This window comes from Miniopterus schreibersii (genome assembly GCF_964146895.1).
Source record: "Miniopterus schreibersii genome assembly, chromosome: 16".
Taxonomy (NCBI): Eukaryota; Metazoa; Chordata; class Mammalia; order Chiroptera; family Miniopteridae; genus Miniopterus; species Miniopterus schreibersii.
In genome coordinates, this window is record NC_138116.1 from 33065026 (window position 1) to 33083606 (window position 18581).

The 18581-nt window shown below is 46.5% G+C and overlaps 2 protein-coding genes across 2 annotated transcripts in view; one reads left to right on the forward strand and one right to left on the reverse strand.

The window, feature by feature from the left end:
- Positions 1 to 7507: 7507 nt before the first annotated feature.
- ITGAE (integrin subunit alpha E) overlaps positions 7508 to 18581 on the reverse strand; it is a gene marked incomplete at its 5' end in the record, with an annotated part of 46518 nt that continues 35444 nt past the window's right edge. Inside the window, 7 exons of the mRNA XM_081162037.1 lie at positions 7508 to 7811; positions 8780 to 8890; positions 13059 to 13154; positions 14221 to 14316; positions 14618 to 14674; positions 18030 to 18137; positions 18219 to 18282. Coding sequence (XP_081018163.1) covers positions 7665 to 7811; positions 8780 to 8890; positions 13059 to 13154; positions 14221 to 14316; positions 14618 to 14674; positions 18030 to 18137; positions 18219 to 18282 — 679 coding nt within the window. The 3' untranslated portion in view covers positions 7508 to 7664. The remainder of the gene's footprint in view (positions 7812 to 8779; positions 8891 to 13058; positions 13155 to 14220; positions 14317 to 14617; positions 14675 to 18029; positions 18138 to 18218; positions 18283 to 18581) is intronic.
- On the forward strand, positions 14841 to 17304 carry HASPIN (histone H3 associated protein kinase). The gene has a single exon (XM_081115647.1). It carries the CDS (start codon positions 14918 to 14920, stop codon positions 17222 to 17224), a length of 2307 nt encoding a protein of 768 aa, XP_080971773.1. The 5' UTR covers positions 14841 to 14917; the 3' UTR covers positions 17225 to 17304.

Consider the following 18581-nt stretch of genomic DNA (forward strand, 5'->3'; position numbering starts at 1 on the left):
ATCACATCACTAGTAAGCATCTGGGCGAGAATTTGAATCCAGACTATGTGGCTCCCCAGCTGAAGAAATTCTCTCCATGGCCACCATGAGCACATCACCTGGCTGACTCACTCTGTGAGCCCAGCCAGAGAGGTAACTATCCAGCCCATTTCACACTGGATGGAAGGAGGTCGGCCTGAGGTCACCTGAGAAGCTGTCACTAGGGGCCATCCACTGAAGGGATCTGTCCTCTAGAACCCTTGGCTTCTTCTGGATGACATTTTGTTTGTAGCTCACACCCTGCCCTGCTCGGGCCTGAACAAAACCGTCTTACCTGGTCATCTAGTGCTCCTTGGAGGGAAATGGGCTCTCTCATGATGCCTCATGAGTGAGGGGTCAGTCAAGAGAACGGGCACCTTCTGCAGAGGCTGCCAGGGCTGAGAGCTCCACCCTGGTCTGCCAGGAACTGACTGGATGCCTTTAAACTTCACTCCCTGGGTCAGGGGTCAGGGGTGAATGGCTAGTCTTTTGTTCTGTGTGGTTTGGATACACTCCTAGGGCCAACTAGGTCTGCTCTGGGTTCTGGGACACTCTCTAGTAAAAACCATGGTGGATCCTCAAGGGTCTCCCCTCTCCACTGAGAAATGTGCTGGGGGCTCTACTTGGGAGAAAACATACCCTCCTGCCTCTGATTCCAACCTTTGCCCTGTACCATTCTCTGTTCCTTTTATGAATTTTATAGGTTACAAAGGAGGAAGTATGGTGCAATGGGGTGAGCCTTTAAAGGCCAGAGAATTACAAGATCGTGCCCTCAATCAAGAAAAATCCCTCTCTCTAGGGGACGAAAGGGAGCTTCCAAGAGGGAAACTGTTGGCTGCAGGGCAGTGGCCAAAAGCATCACTGCGTTTCCATCAGCTTGGAGGTGGCACTTGGTCACCCTGCATCCCCCAAAGACACATGAATTCCTCCTTTCCCTTCAGCCCTAGTGAGGACTTCTAGCACTAAAGCCTTAAAACTCAAACCTCAAAAAAGGTTCTCCAAACAATTAAAGGAAGCAAAATAAAGAAAACACAAATCCCATCAAATAATATGGTTCCTGGAGTAGAGGTTCAGGTGTTCCTTACACATAGAGAACGAGGTTCTATTTCCACCCCAGAGGCGAAGGTTCATGAGAGGCCTAGAGGGAGGAGACCTGAGTCTGTCCTAAGCCACAAAAGGTCATCACAAGGCTTTCGAGGACCATCCGAAGATCCTGCCCTCCTTCAGAGTCCTAAGTATCCTGGGCTGCCCAGAGGGGAAAGGGTTTCACAATTTATTCTTTAATTTTTCTTCTGCTCTGGCAGGCCTGCTATGATAAACACATTCCACTAAGAGACATTACTAGTCCATTTAAGAAGTAGCAGATGCATTATTAATGTCATTGCGATACAGTCCACAGGAAAAAGGAAGCTCCTCTCTGTGGGAAGCATTTCCAAGTCCATCCAAGCACCTGGGACCCATCTTAATTGAGAGGTTGCTGCTCATTACTTAGCTCTGAGAGTTTGACCTGGGGAGAAACTCTACTGAGGTTTCACACACTTGAAAAAAGTAAAGCTTGCTTCTCTACTGGGCCTAAAAAGGAGAAAAATTCAAACTCACACCCACCGAGCAGTAACGACTTTAACTGTGACACCTCAGCGAAAGCTTATCAAGCTCTCCCTGCTCCCTGCACTGGTTTCCTCTACAACCTGCATGAAATTGCTCCCTCCTCTCCACGCTCAAGCTCACGGGCGTGTGGGGGGAATGAAACGAGCATGAGTTTCATTACTGTAGTTCCTCATGCACAATTCTGTAGAGGCTCATTTTTTTAAAAAATATATCTTTATTGATTTCACAGAGAGGAAGGGAGAAGGGGAGAGAGAGTTGAAACATCAATGATGAGAGAGTCGTCATTAATCGGCTGCCCCCTGCATGCCCCCCCCCCCCGGGATCGAACCTACAACCCGGGGCATGTGCCCTGACCGGGAATCGAACCTTGATCTCTTGGATCATAGGTCGCCGCTCAACCGCTGAGCCGCGGCCGGCTGGGCTAGATGCTCATTCATTGCGATTTCTGTCCCCACCTGCCCTTCCAGCCACATGTCCGTTACACATACTCGGCTTCAGGGCCTGGCTCACATGCTTTATCACACCCTTCACTTCCTGACCTCCTGCCTGTCTCCCCTCAGCCCTTCACGGCTTCAAGGCTCAGCTTACAGGGGTCTGTCTCCATGAAGACCTCCTGGATCCCTCTTTCTAAATTTCCAAAGGACAAGATCTGTGTGATTTATGGAGCTGCAGTTGGGTACATATCTGATCTGCTGTTTAGGGCTATGCGGGCTGGAAAGGGCTTTACCACTCGGTACCATAGGACCTTCGTGAACTGGGCAGTTGGGGAAGCTTGTAGAACAAGAGAAGGGGAGGGGGAGGGATCGAGGAAGGAGATGAGGAGGGGAAGGAGGAGAAGGAAGGTGGATCAATTCCCATCGCCCTACCTCTGTCATTAGCCTGCATATTTGAAGCGTTCGGGGCAGGGTGACTAAGCCTTTATTTTTGTCTGTACATTCATAGATTTCAAGAGCTCATTCTGCCAGAGAATTAAGTTCAATCTGTCACCTGAAGCAACTTCTTAGTCATCCAGACTCCAAGTGTAATCAGATGAACAAACCCTGATCCCATAGCTAGTATCTCACAGGGTGTGGCTGTGCATCAGTCACCTGGCGTGCTTGCCAAAAAAGCAGATTCCCAGGCCGACCAGGCCTGAGCATCCGTGTCTTTAGGGGCCAAGGAACCTAAGAGCTCAGCAACCCCTGTCTTTGGCCCACAAAGTCTGAAAACCACCACCACTCCACCGCTGTCAGCTCTGCCTTGACCAGGGTGTGACGAAGCTTTTGTGGAAAAATTATTAGACTTGGAGATCCAAAAACCTGCTACTGGAAAATGGATCTACCTTATACCAGCCCTGTGGCCTTGGGCAAGTGGTTTCCTTCTCCATAAAGCACAGCTAATACTGCCCAGAGTGATCAAGATCAGCTGCAAAAGTACAAAGCCAGGGACAGGACAGGACACGGGCTTTTATTAAATGGGCCAGAGTATGTAGAGAAGGAAGTCTGAGAAGGTGGATGGAAAAAAACATTATTTATTTAGTTTTACTGCCCTTTCACTGAAATTTAGCACTTCCTTCAATTACAAGTGTAGGCAACAAACCATCATAGTATTGGCAACCTTTATGTAACATCAATAGAAATTACAGATATTCTGCCATCACCTTACAGGTAACTACCTCAAAATACATTTTAAGGGCATCACTGCTTTCAAAATAGCAGTTATCAGAACTGCTGCTAATGCATTAATAAAGAAGCACATGTATCTCCGTATCATAATTTTTAAAATATTCTGATCATTGTGTTCAACATAATTGGCTCTTGGTAAACTTCTATGTGTTTAAAAACAAGCTGATGATGAATAGGTGGGAGAATATGTGATAAAGCAAACATAGTAAACTGTTAATTTTCCTGTATATTTGGACGTTTTTATAATACAATGTTGGAAAATAATGAGAAGGGGTCCATAGACTTCACCAGACCCCCAAAGGGGCCTATGGCACACGCAAGAGTTAGAAATCCCTGACTTAGAGTCCTTAACAAGCCAGCCAACTCACCGGTGAGTTCTTCATCTAGGATGCAAAGCACCCCAAGACCCAGTGTAAGTTCCAGGAATTAGGCCAGTAGCCTTGCCCTAGACTAGGAAATCTAAAAGGTTTGGGGAACCAACGTGGGTCAGGGTTTCTTCCCACTCCAGCATTCCAACCTAATCTCAGACCTCACAGCTTTAAAAAGGAAAGATTACCCCAGGGTAGGACCAGAGCCTGAGAACATCTGCCAGAGCTCTGGGCAGGGCTAGTCCACGCCCTCTTTCCAGGCCCTGCACAGAAGAGGACTCACCCCCAGAAACCACACCTGCTGCTTCCTAACACCCACCAGCAAATCTGCCAGGACCCCCCATCCTGGAGGGCACACTGCTCTCCAATTCTACTTCATCAAATCCCTTACTTGCCCAGAGGCTCTGAAGTTCAGGAGAAACGCACCTCTTCTAACCCAGATGGCACAGTTCAGGAAGAGCTAATGAGAAAATACCGGGGCCACATTTTAACTGGACAAAAGAGAAAAAGTCTCGAGCAAAAAAACTCACCTTATTTCATAGGAAAATACACGGTCTTGCCAACAGAGATAACTAGAGCTACAATTATATACCCATTAAGCAAACAAGCGAAGTGAAAATGGAGATCTCAGGACATGTTCTTATGGCTGATACCCATCTTCCATGGTTCGATCCTTCCGGAAAGCTATTTGGCGCTGCGTGGAGACTACAAAAATATCTTTCAGTCCATTTTTGGAAAAAGCTGAAAGTGCTTCTTTACAAATTGCAAGGAGCTAGACAGATTTATTAATTCCCCATAGACATGTTAACCCCAGGTACCACCTCTCCCTATCCCCACGCCCACCCTCCCTTTAGCAGCAGCATTTTTTCTGGCATCACTCCTTGCATATAGTCACAAATGGTAGAATATATGATCCTCTTTATGTGAAAGAAAACAACCCTATGTATTGTATATGTATATAGGTGAGCACTATTTGCAAATGCACAGGACACGGCCTAGAAAGTTTCATGCAAAACTGCTTCCCTCAGCTTCTTAGGATGGGGCAAGGCTGTGACAAACAACTTCACGTTTGCTCTGGTTTCACTTTCAGAGTATATCTACATATATACTTATGAGCTTCTCAAAATATCTTTCCACTGATCAATTAAGGTCAAACCAACCCAGCCAGAGTTGCTCAGAGTGCTATGCTGTGCACCAATCTCTGGTCGGGGGCCTAGGAAGGCAGCCAATCGATGTTTCTCTCTCCCTGCACCCTCTCTCCCCTTCCCCCCTCTCTAGGCAGGTCCTCAGGTGAGGATTTAAAAAACAAACAAAAGTCAACTGAAGTAGCAAATTGTCCACTTAGGTGCATCCAGCTACCTCCTGAAAGCTTAGGACAACTCTTCCTGAAGTGATCACACACAAGGGTGAAAGACTCCAAGTTACCATTACTTGCAGACTGGATTTTCTCTTTAGAAAATCCAAGAGAATCAACTGAAAAGCTTTTTAAAAAACAAAAAACAAAAACAAAAAGCAGAGTTCGGCCTGGTGGTGTGGCTCCGTTGGTTGAGCATGGTCCCGTGCAGGAGGCGGCTAATCAATGTGTCTCTCACATCGATGTTTCTCTCTCTCCCCCGCTCTCTCTGAAAAGCAATGGGAAAAATATCCTCAGGTGAGGGTTAAATAAATAAATAAAAATAAAAATGACTAAGTCATTAGATGAAAAAACAAGGGGCAGAACACTATAAACAATCTAATCTCACTGATACATTTAAAAAGTTTATGCTGATATATGCATAGAATTATTTTAAAAGAATATCTGAATAACTATTAACAGTGGTTGCTTTTGGGAAAAGAGATTAGAAATGGGAGAGGAAAGGGGAACTTTTCATTTTTTAGTTATTTTCTGTTACTCCTCACCCAAGGATATTTTTCCATCCATTTTTAGAGAGTGGAAGTGAGGGAGAAATGGGGGGGGGGGGGTGGAGAGAGAGAGAAACATAGATGTGAGAGAGACACATCAACTGCTTGCCTCCCATATGTGCCCCGAATGGGGCCAGGGATCAAACCTGCAACCCACGTATGTGCCCTTGACTGGAAATCAAACCCATTACCCTTCAGTGTGCAGGCCGACGTGCTAACCACTGAGCCACATGGGCCAGGGCAGAACTTTTTATTTTTTAGATAACTTTGTGCTGTTTTGAATTTATTACTTGCATAATTATGAAAAAATGTGATCCTTCAATAGTGGTACTGATACAGGAATAAAGGGATCCATGAAACAAAACTAAATTTCCGGAATTCATATATGTACATATATAGGGATTTCATAAATGATAACAGCAGAATCTCAAATCATCAGTGAGCATTTTCAATAAATGATAGAGACAACTTGCTGTTCATTTGGAAATAACAGGTAGACTCAAGGTTTTCAAGAAAACAGAAACCACTCTAGATATTTCAAGAAGAGAGAGATTTATTCAGAGACCTAAGTTTCGAGTTTATTGAAAGGGCGGAAAAATAAAAATAGCAGAGCTGGTGTCACCCAGAGGTCAGGAGTTGCAGGAAGCCACCTCCACAGGAGCCCACGCTGTCATGCTGCTGCTCAGGCACCTGCACTCATCTGCCTCTGCCACTGCTCGCAGAACGAGGGGAAGGACTTCTCCCATCTGCCCACCTCCTACTCTCACTGGGAGACCTAGGCTAGAAACCCACTGCTGGGAAGTTCAGATCTTTACAGCCTTCCAGGCCCCCTGACTTGGGCAGAGCGTGAGTAAGCACAGGAAGTGGTTAGGTATTTTAATAAGTGATGCTGTGAATCACTTATGCTTCTGGAAAAAAACCCGCTCAGGTTAAATCCTTAATTCACACCTTAGAAACTCATAAATTTCAGAAAAAAATAAAATTGAAAAGAAATAATAATGAAAGCGTCTCAATTAGACAAAGACGACTGAGGGATCACAAGTATTACTTTCTACATTATATACTGCAGCATCATTTAAGTTTTTGCAATAACTTTTATAATCCATAAGATGTGGTCAAGCCCTAACAGCAATGGACCATAAAAATAAGATACTGCCCGGCCGGGCGTGGCTCAGCGGTTAAGCTTCGACCTAGGATCCAGGAGATCAGGGTTCGATTCCTGGTCAGGGCACATGCCCAGGTTGCGGGCTGCAGCCGATCAATGACTCTCTCATCATTGATGTTTCTCTCTCTCTCTCTCCCTCTCCTTTCCTCTCTCTGAAATCAATAAAGATATATTTAAAAAATAAAAATAAAAAATAAGATACTAAGAGCACGGCCAGTCTATAACCAGGCCCTGATCCCTGTATGCCTCCCCTGCCCGCTCCCAGGCCAGCTTCCACACCCTGCGGACCAGTGCTCTCTTCTGGTGCCACTGTTCACTAGGGAAGGAAAGTGTTTCTGAGCAATTCACTAAGCAGGAAGCCAGGTAAAGGACTGGCACAGTGTTAGTCAGTAGACATGTTCATACACACAATAGAAATGAAACTACAGAACAAAGTCTTGGTCTTGTCTTCTCCTCTCCTTCCTAGTTCCAGTTTTGATGACTTTTGGTTTTGTATTTTTTATATTTGTCCTAGGGTGCTTTTCTGTGGCCTGATATAAAATAATAGGCAAGAGCTGAGGATCTTGAAATACCAGACTAGGAATCGCTTTCAACTACTGTCCCTGCAAGATAAACTTCATAGCACACTATTTTGGGAGACATTAATAGAAATGCTAAGAAAAAGAATTCTTAGACAAGCAAGGTTGAAAAACACTATATAATCTCTTGGGAGGGGGGGGGAAATCATGAAGTATAGTATATGTGCATATTAAAGGCACTTCTGTAAAGAAAACAGTTTAATACTATTTAATATCAAATCTTTCCCAAGTTTATTTTTTGCACAATGCACAGACACTTTTAGAACAATGTATTATTAAAAAACAATATCCTACAGACAATTTCTTAGATTCTGCCCTGGATCATCCTAAAGGAACAAGTCACCAATATGAGACCAAGTCTCTAGGAGTTGGAGGACTTGCTGATACTCTCCCCCAAAGGATGAGCGAGCTGGTCCTCACTTTCCATGAGCAGGTTCTCTGATTTCAGCTGGGCCTTCCTTATGCTGTCCAAGTTCAGTTCTCGGTATTTTCTTTTAAAAAAGCCACACTAAAACAAAGGGAAGGGAAGCCCAATTACAGACCGAAGATATCCATCTGTCTTAGAAAACCATTTATGTGGTTGTTGCCAAAACAGCCCTTATACTCCTGAGCCTCTCACGCTTCCTCTGAGTTTCCCCCAGATAATACAATCTTTTAAGACCCGTCCTAAATACTGCCTTTTCCACAAGCCTTTCCTGGTGCTCATTCCACAGTGAGAAGTGATTTTTGACATTTCTCTGAACCCCGAGAGCTCTTTAACCTTTTTAACTTAACTAACTGAGCAAAGTATTTTAGTTTTGGCTGTACTGGATCTTATTTATATAAAAGTACTTGGCCTACTATGCTGAGGCCAGAAGATCAAGTACAGTCTCCTACATCAAGAAACTCACAGTCCAGCAGAAAGAGAAATAATTACCAAGCAGTGCCACTTGGAAGGGTTTCCAGAAGGGAGCTCACAGAAAAGCATACACTCAGCTCAGAGGACTCAGGACTCTCTAGGCTGAGTTTTAAGAGGAGAGGTGAGCAAGGTGAAAAAGTGGGGAAGAGCCTGGTGGGGGGTGGGTGTGTGTGTGTAGATAGCCTGACTACAAGCAGTAGGACGCAGACCTATTTAGTTCAACCTCTGGAGAAAAAAGCAAGACTTAAGGGCAAATGGGTAGAGGCCAGGCAGTGGAGAGTCTTGAACGGCAGAAAAAGAGTTTGAACCTTCAAAGAGGGGAAGGAAAGGAAAGGATTTAAGCAGGGAAACAACCACCAAATCTGTTTCAGGACGATCTCTCCGTACTCCAGTACTTCCACTAGATTTTTATCTTTCTCAGACAGAAACGGTCTTACTCACTTGCCTAAATAGATGTGCAGTTGAAGAAGAGGGTAAAGTGGCCCCATGGCCAGGGCAGATGTTCTAAGTCCGGGGCTAGCTGTTCCCAGCAGCACTGTGCCCAACCCCAGAGCCTCTGTGAACATGACAGAACTGACCTTGAATAGGATGATTATAATCACAACCAAAACCAGAAGGCCAGCAACACTGCTTCCAATGATGAGAGGCAAAGGCAGGTCCTCCTTCTCTCTCAGGAAGATGACAGTGATCTAGAACAAGACAAAGAGGTCATCTAATAAGTCAGGTAAAGCAAATGAGAAAAAAATGCCACACGTTACTTTAAGGAGCAAAATATGAACAGAGGCTCACAGTGCTGGGGTAGGAAACCTGAACTGTAACTGATGAATTGCTGGAGGCTCAGCGTGGACAATTCTAAGAGTTAAAAACTCCAGGGAATCCAGTCATAAGGGAGCCCCCACCACACTGAGATTTACCTCCAGGAGCCTGACTAGGTTCCCACAGTAAATACTGGGGGGAAATCTCTTCCCTCCCCAGCAGGGGGAGGGGGAAAGGAACCATTTTGAAATACACGAGAGCACTCTGTTCTTTTTAAAAATAATATAATTCATGTATAATAGTTTATTGATTTTTAGAGAGACAGGGAGGGGGAGAGAGAGAGAGAGAAACATCAATGTGATAGTGGAACATGGATCAGCTGCCTCCTGCATGCCCCTACCAGGGATCTAGCCTGCAACCCGGGCATGTGCCCTGACCGGAATTGAACAAGCCACCTTTTGGTACACAGGACAATGTCCAACCACCTGAGCCACACCAGCCGGGGCAGAGCACTCTGTTCTAGCAAGGCCTTTCCTCAAGGGAAACAAGTTAACCACAGCCTAACCTACTGGGGTATTATCAGAGCCTAATTCACCTGGGTGGGGGAAGGAAAATACTTGAGCCCACTCCAGCTGTCCTGTCCCACCTATGGTGGTTGGAAAAAACCTGAGAAACACTTGTGAGGTTCACAGTCCAGAGGCATGGGCCCACTAACAGACTGAGACCTACTTATAGGATGACAGAACACTTCCCCCTCCCCCGACACCTCACCACCACGTCACTTTAAAGGGCTATTTACAGCAGTTCCTTTTACCTAATACATCATGTCCAGCTGTCAAGAAAAAAATGACCAGGCATACCAAAAGGCAAGAAACACAATTTGAAGAGACAGAGCAAGCATTAGAACCAGACATGGCAAAGATGTTAGATTATCAGACAGGGGATTTAAAACAACTCTGATTAATATGCTAAAGGCTCTGATGGATAAATTAGACAGCATTCAAGAACAAAGACAAAGAACAGATGGGTGATGTAAGTGGAAAGATGGAAATCTTAAGAAAGAACCAAAAGGAAGTGCTGGAGATAAAACACTGTAACACAAGTAAAGAATGCCTTTGACACTCACTGAGCTAGATAAATCAACAGGAATCTCAACAAGCAAACAGAACAAAAACTGGGGGGAAAGAGCACAGTAACATGATCTAATGACCAAAACACTTTATAGAAACTATTTTGATGATACAGAAATAGAGCTAAGTCTGTCAGGAGAGTCTGATCTTCTGTTAAGGACTCTGACAGTTTAACAGAGGGTCCCACAGGATTAAGGTCTTTAAGTTTTAAAGACTGACAGAAAATTAAGATTCTATACCAGCTATGCCATTATATACCCTTGATCTCCAACCTCATCATCTTCAGAATGATGGCCTATTGTAAATGATCTCTAAGTCCTTCCAGCTCTGTCCTGACAGCTGTTTTTGAGCTTCCACGAATCCCTAAAGTCTGATAATACATTTTTCCCCACATGAAATTCATGACAAAGATACTGGTCTGCTCCTCACCGGACTAAAGTGTATGTTACCTCCAAGACACGAAAAGAAATGCAAAACAGCATCCGTGTGTACAACCTGTAGAGCTCTTCCATTAGAAGCCGTCCGCAGCACTGTTGTCTAAAGGCTCTCTCAATTTCAGAGTCTAGGCTGTCTTCTAACAGGGATCAGATGGAAAGCTCAAGCGATGTGCTTCCCAAGTGAGACTCAGACATGACCGCCCCAAGTTGTGGCCCACATACACATCATGGCCAGAGCATGGTCCCAGGACTTAAGTGGGGCCAAAGGGCCATACAAACTCTGCCTGGCCCCAGCCAGGTGGCTCAGTTGGTTAAGCATCGTCCTGTGGTTGAGGCTTCGATCCCTGGTCAGGGTGCGTATGGGACACAACAAATGAATGTTTCTCTCTCTCTTCCTTCCTCTCTCTCTAAAATCAATAATAAATAAATAAAAACAAACAAACAAAAAATCTTCTCTGCCTGCTCAAAACAGAGTTCCTTTCACACAAGTGTTTAAGCATCAAGGTCAGCAATACTTTGAAGTTCTGTATGGGGCAGAGGGCTGGACAAATGTATCTTTAAAGCCTCTTCTAATTAAATTACAAATGCTGGTTACATTTTAGGATTGCCCCTCTAGGCACTATTTACATAGCTGAATTTAAGAGGATTAAGTTCTAGGCCTTGAGAGTAGGAAGGAGCAAAGCAACAGAGAGGGAGGAAGAACTGGAAGAGAACTGGTTTTTTCTTCTATGGAAACCAGGTAGAGGGAAAAAAAGGGCGTGAGAACCTGGGTTTAGGAAAGTGATGAAAGGAAGTCCCAAGGTGACAGTGGTTTAACAGGCCAGATTTGAGTAGAAGAAATGCTCCTATTTCTCAAAGTCTCTTCCCTTTCCCTCTTCCAAACCCACAGGTTTCCAAAGTGCCCAGAAGCTGCCCTGGTGGAGGTAAAGGGAGAAGCAGGACACAGGGCACCACTGCTTGTAGCCAACACTGATGGGGGCCCACTCAACAGCCACTCTCATTTTAGATTCTGTTCAGAGATCACGATGGTCTACGCTAACCATGACAAAGCTTGGTTGTCCCCTTTGCTGATGACTGACGTGAGATCCAGTTCTCACTAATGGCGTAAGGGAGATAGACATGTGCTGGGAGTTTTTAGGACAATTTCCCTCCCTAAAAAGGGAAGGCACATGAAGAAAAGTCCTTTTTGCTACTGACTTCCTGCTTCCTACTCTGTATTCTGCCATGTGAAAATAAAGCACAGGAAAAGGTGGAAACTTTATGCTGGCCACCAGGGAAGGCATCATCAGCACACGGACCATGTGCACAAGATTCAAAGGAGCCAGGCCACTGGCCCTGGTCTGCTTCCCTGACTAGATAAACAGATGCCTTTATGGTGCATATGCAGGAGTCTTCCCTTACTTGCAGCTGAAATGCATGTGGATATACAGCTACTCATAGATTCACTGTAAGTCAGGTGCTCATTGTCAGGAACTACTTAATACTTTGCTTAGGGTACTGAATTTTTAAAAAATAATTATAAGGAATCTATACTGTAGAAATAAAAATGTCATTAAGAGAGATAAGTATATAAATAAATAATTTAAGAACATGCATGTAAGAAACTGTTAACAATAACTCCCTTTGCGAAGAGGGACTTGGGGTGTGGGAAGGGGGGAGTGAAGAAACCATTGTTTTTCATCTGGTATCTTTCTGTAAGGCTTGGATTTTCTTCTAAAGCCTTATCTGATTTTTAAAAAAATCTGGGCAGTGGGATAATGGGGCACTTCTTTTTCTTCCATATCATTTTCTGTATTGGAAATGCCTAAAAATAAAGGGAAATGTTATTCCTGACATGTCCAGAGAACTGTTCCTTTCTCCTCCTACTCCAGAAAGAAAATCAGAGGATCTAATATTTAGCAATCTAGTCTCACTCTCTTAACATTCCTTCCCATCATGAATCATGCCTAACCAAAGAGCTCACAGATGGATCATCTCTGAAGCCAGCAGCACATCTCGGTAAGTGTCAACAAGAATGACAACTCAGGGGAGCACACAGCATTTGGCCCATAGATGGCAGACGTCCATGTGACCTGTGGTGATACTTCTGCAAAAACAAATCCCAGGAGTTCTAGCACTTAGTCTAAAACTTGTCAAAGGAGTATGCACTCCTGAGTATTGTAACTGATTGGTGCTGTACCTAAACTCTGATACTATATACTAGAAAGAATTAACGCATACAAACAGTAATTTCTCACTTTGGAATTTTTTTAAATACTTTTTCAAATCAAAGTATATGTAGCTGTTGGTTGCAGCCTAGTTATTTCAGCTTAGACTTCCTCAGCTTAGGCCTCATTTAATTGCCTCATTTCACAGACGGAAAAACTGAGGCAGAAGCTGACTAGCTCAAGGTCACCGAGGCAGTTGGTGGCAGAGTGAAGATCAGAGGTGATAAGACTGAAAACAGGAACAGGACAACAGCAGAGTGCCTGGACAGGGGCTCTAAGGCTAAGCAGTTTTCCTAGGACACTACCCAGAAAACAGACAGGGATTACCTTAGTTCTGTGGTTCTCTGCATTCAGCCCCTCATATAGAGATTTGTCAAAAGAAATTTCACCAAGGATCTGCAGTTCAGTCACATCTCTTAGGAACTATAAGGGGGAGGGGGGACAGAAACACATTTTTAGACACGGACTTAACTGTTTTTGTACAGCATTCCCCATCCTTCCTTTAAACGTGTTCCATCTCTAGTATTCCTTAGACTAGTCAATGGCCTCAGCAACCACAAAGTCACCTAGCAAGAAACCTGTAGCTATTCCTTAACTTCTTTTTCCCTTCACCTCATGGCACACCCTCACCCACCCACCCCAAGTCAGTTTTCCTGACAATGTTTCCTTTTTTTTTTTTTAAGCTTCTCTTGCACCTGTCTCTTTTTCTCCATTCCCATAGCTACTTAGTCAGTTCCGATCTCATCAGTCACCTGGATCACTGCAAGACGTTAAACTAGACTGCAGTTCCCGCTTTTGAATACTCAAAAGGTCAGGGAAAGTCTAAGATTACAATTAAGAATATGAGAAACCACACACATGAAGATCTGGGAGAACAGTGTCATGCAGCAGGAGGAGCCAGTGCAAAGGTCCTGTGGCCAGAACAATACGGCAAGCTAGAGGAACAAAAGGACAGAATAGCCGGAGTATAAGAAGCCGGGAAGAGGGCCGTACGGGGAGATGAAGTGGAAGAAGAAATCAGAGAGCAGACCATGCACTGCCTTGCAGACCGCTGAAAACGTATGGATTTTAGCCTAAGTGTATTCGAAAGCACATGTGATTCTAAAAGATAGCTGTTGTGTGAAGGACGTTGGGAGGCGAGAAGAGCAGTTAGAAGCTTGCAACAGTCTGGACGAAACATGGCAGCCTGAACTACATAGTAGCAGTGGAGGTGGAGGGAAGAGAACGGATTTAGAATACATTTTGGAGGTGGAACGGCAGAGCTTGCTGTTGGAACAGATATGGGCAAGTGAGAAAGGGAGGAGCTCCAAGAAATTCCTAGAAAGTTACTGGGGTGGTAAGTTACCCAGAGTAACTGGGTAAGAAACAGGTTGGGGCACAAGGTGGGTGCTATTTGCGAGGCTAGTACCCAGCTCTCATCCTTTCAAGGGGAGAGACGCCCGTGAGCTGCCGGGCAATCCAATCTGGAGCGTCTCACAGTCTCAAGTACCTGCTTGGATGGGCTCACGGAGAGCTCGACGGCCACCGTTACATTTTCTTTATCCGACGCGATGGCGCAGCTCACGGAATGCCACTCCTCCACGCGCTGCAGAAGGGGAGCCCGGTGAGCGCGATCCCTCTCCGCGCGGAAAAGCTGCTGCTTGAACACGCAGCGCACAGGGCCCCTTACGGCCCCGGGACAGGGGATGTGAGCCGTTTCACCGCTCACCTTGGCGGAAGCCAAGCCGCGGCCTTGGCAAACGTGACCCGGTGAAGAGGCTGAGGGCGTCGGGGCCGCCCGGCAAGTGATTTCGCCGGGAGCCCCGGGAAAGGGGAATCCGGGCCTCTCTCGTCACCCGCTCCAGGCCCTCCTCCCTCCCTTGGCCTCTCGGGACCGCCGGGCTCACCTGAATCGGATCGCTCTCACAAGCGTGCTCCTGACTCTGGGTGCACACGGTGCGAGCCTGAAACGAGAGCCATCCCCGCGACGCCTGAGGAGGCGAAATCGCCGTAGGAGTCCGCCCTCCGCCCGCTCCCGCGAGTCCGTGGTAACACGCGTGCGCGCGGCTGGGCGCTAGGACCCGGCGTGCAGGCGAGCGGGCGGGCGCGTCTGCGTCAGCGTCGGCGTCGGCGGCTGCGTCGGCGGCTGCGCCCGGAGGAGGAAGTCTCGCGGTGTTTCCATTTGAATCGTTTGGCGGGTGAGAGCTATGGCGGCGTCGCTCCAGCCACCCGGGAACCGGCTTTTACGAACTTATGGGGCCGCGGGCGGCGGGGGGCCGCGGTGGCGGTCTGGCCGCGCTGGCGCGCAGTGGTTCGCGCCTCAAGACCCAAAGCGTGTCTTCAGCAGCACCAGTAGCAGCGACGACCCCTCGCAGTCTGTCTCTTCCGACGATTCTGAAGACCCCGACTTCTCCTGCAGCCAGGTGGGTCAGCGGCCGAGGCGAGCTGGCGGTCGAATCTCCAAGGCCCGGCCGAGCCTGATCGTGACCCCAAGACGCCTGAGGCTGCGAGCTCGGCCCCCGCGGAAATGCAGCACCCCCTGCAACTCACTCGAATCGCCGTCCTTCCCCAGCAGCAGCCCGGGCCGCCTCAGCCCGGGCCTCAGTGTGTGCAGCCAGCCCGGGGACGGCGGCGAGCTGGGCACCAGCGCCTCCCTGTTTAGCTTACCGGCCTCTCCGGCCCCCTGCCTGGGGTCCCCAGCGCCAGGAGACAGTGTCATCGGTACTGGCCCCTCCGCCTCTCTGGAACCCACCTCTGTGGACCGCGCACCTCATTCCTGCTCCCAGGAGCCAGCAACGGGAGGAGGCAGGTTCACCAGGTTGGCCCACCAAGCTCGTGCCACCCTCAGGTCAGCTCCCTTTAGCCTTAGGGACTCAGGAAACCCTGAGGATTCTGACTTTAGCACCGATGGGAAGAATATGAGGGAGCCCTGCTGTGAAAGGGAACTGATGGGGAAGATGCTGGAGAGCCCAGGTTTGTCAAGCATCCGAAAGAAGAGTGCTACAGGCCAGGATTCCTGTCAAGAGATTGGGGCTCAAGGGGCTGTCCAGACAGAATATGAGGCCAACGGTTGCAAGGGCTGTACTGTATCTGGGAAAATCAACAGGCGTGAGAGAACTGGGCCAAGCCAGAAAAGGAGACATCAGAAGGCAGTAGAAACCTCCCTCCTCCATTACCACCAGTTTAAAAAGGGAGAAAAGATGGGAAGAGATTCATTTCTAATCCAGGACCTGACTCATTTACAGAATGACTGCTCTTGGACCAAAGCCAGGGCTTCCTTCAGTTTCCACAAGAAGAAGATCGTGACTGCTGTGTCAGAAGTGTGCAGCAGCTATGCCGCTGCCAGTTCTCCCTCTGGGTCCCTTGTATCAGAATATTCAAACCCTCCTGTCATGAATGGAACAAACAGTGCTCAGTCCCCTTGGCACTCTTCTTCCATGTACTTGCTAAGCCCCTTAAAGACCGTACATGTCGCGGACCAGAAGGCATCTGATGCTGAAAAGGTTTATAGGGAATGCAACCAGGAGGGTCCTGTCCCCTTTAGCTCTTGCCTTTCCACGGAAAAACTGGAATGCTGTGAGAAGATTGGGGAAGGAGTGTTCGGTGAAGTGTTTCGAACAATTGCTAATTGTACACCTGTAGCCCTAAAAATCATTGCTATTGAAGGGCCAGATTTAATCAATGGAGCCCATCAGAAAACTTTTGAGGAAATCCTTCCGGAGATCATCATCTCCAAAGAGTTGAGCCTCTTGTCTGATGAGGTATGCAACCGCACAGAAGGCTTTATTGGGCTGAACTCAGTGCACTGTGTTCAAGGACCTTACCCTCCCTTGCTCCTCAAAGCCTGGGATCACTATAACTCAACCAAAGGGTCTGCAAATGACCGGCCTGACTTTTTTAAGGAAGACCAGCTCTTCATTGTGCTCGAATTTGAGTTTGGAGGGATTGACTTAGAGCAAATGAGAAAGCGGTTGTCCTCCGTAGCTACTGCAAAGAGCATTCTACACCAGATCACCGCATCCCTCGCCGTGGCAGAGGCATCACTGCACTTTGAGCACCGAGACTTACACTGGGGGAATGTGCTCTTAAAGAAAACCAGCCTCAAAGAAGTCCACTACACCCTCAACGGGAAGACAGGTACCATCCCCACCCGTGGGGTGCAAGTCAACATCATTGACTACACCCTGTCACGTTTGGAGCGGGATGGGATCGTGGTTTTCTGTGACATCTCCATGGATGAGGACCTGTTTACAGGTGAAGGTGACTACCAGTTTGAGATCTACAGGCTAATGAGGAAGGAGAGCAGCAACCGCTGGGGCGAGTATCACCCGTATAGTAACGTGCTCTGGCTACATTACCTCACAGATAAGGTTCTGAAAGAAATGACCTTCAAGACTAAATGTAACACGCCTGCCATGAAGCAAACGAAGAAAAAGATCCTGCATTTCCATAGGACAATGCTGAACTTCAGCTCTGCCACTGACCTGCTCTGCCGGCACAGTCTATTTAAGTAAGTCAGAGGTGCCTTACCCACCCCAAATGGAAAGGCTGCTGGTCTTGAAAAAGCCCCTAGTGCGGTTTTCAATCTCTATCCCCAGAGGAGGGTGAAATTCCCATTCTAATCAGCTTTTCAAACAAGAATTTTGTTTCCAAGTGGAAACCAAAATATTTGTGGAAATATTTAAACAAGTGTTCTATGAAAATAAACTACACATGACAGCAAGTGTTTACAAACTATAAGCCCTCTTTCTGTCAGCAGAGTCTATTCTATGGGTTTCTTTCCATAGTTTCGTTTTTGAGCCTTGACACTTTATATAGCCTAGGGGGGGAAAAAGTCAGGAAAGCCCAAGGCCTCAGCGCTGTCATACTGATCAGAGCTTATAGGTATCATCAGGCTGGCAAGAAGCTGTAGCAAAGTAGAGACCAAGACAGACCGGGGGGGGGGGGGGGGGGCAAAGGAATATGGTTGACAGCTTATAGGGAGACATTGCAAGAAATGCTATGTATTTATCAAGCTTATTTGCCAGTCACAGAGAAATAGAATTTTGCGATTTTCAACAGGAAAATAAATGTCTCCGTGGATACTAAAAAGGTTTGCGTTTTTGCTTTTTATCTAGGGAAGGAAAACAAATGTTGCTTTAAGTGTTGGGTGGTTGATATTCCTTCTGAACATGACTTTGATAATTTATTCCTAATGTGTTCCCAGCTTAACTAATCTTATTTTTACTCTTTTTCTGGAACTCTAGTTTTTATACCTTTGAGAATCCATAGTCACCCTGAAAAGAGATGCAATCGTGATAAAGAACCACCCCTAAGTACCTGAGTCTTTTTCAGATTCTTCACTGTTATAACCTGGAGCCCTTGTAATTTGATTGGAACACAGATTTGCAGCTGGAATTCAGCTCCAAAGAAATTTTCCCCATGGATCTGCAAAGTAAAGAGTGGGAAGTCAGAGTTGGTGTTGCTTTGCCACTTGTAGCTTTGCAATGTTAAGTATTAAGCACTTACATTGAAGGAGAGTTCCTTGTAGTCAGAAAGCCCCTGGCTTGTGTTCATGTACATCACTGATGGTCTGCAATTGAGAGGACATGTGTTAGGCCTTGACGCCCCCTTGTTTTAAGTGAACCTGAATACTACCAGTTGGGTACACTAGGGCAGAGGGCACCAGATCCTTAAGAGGAATCAAAGCTAAATGTCAAAGTGTAAATTGGTGGTAGGGCAGTTGGGATCAGGTAGAATATTTGAGTAGTATGTATTTGGGCTAGTTCTACATCTAATTATCATTCTTCAGTGTCCTCAGTTTTCTCCTTCCACTTCAACCCCATGGTCCCTCTTCTTTCCTCCTTAGCATCATGTCAGGACCCTTTTGTA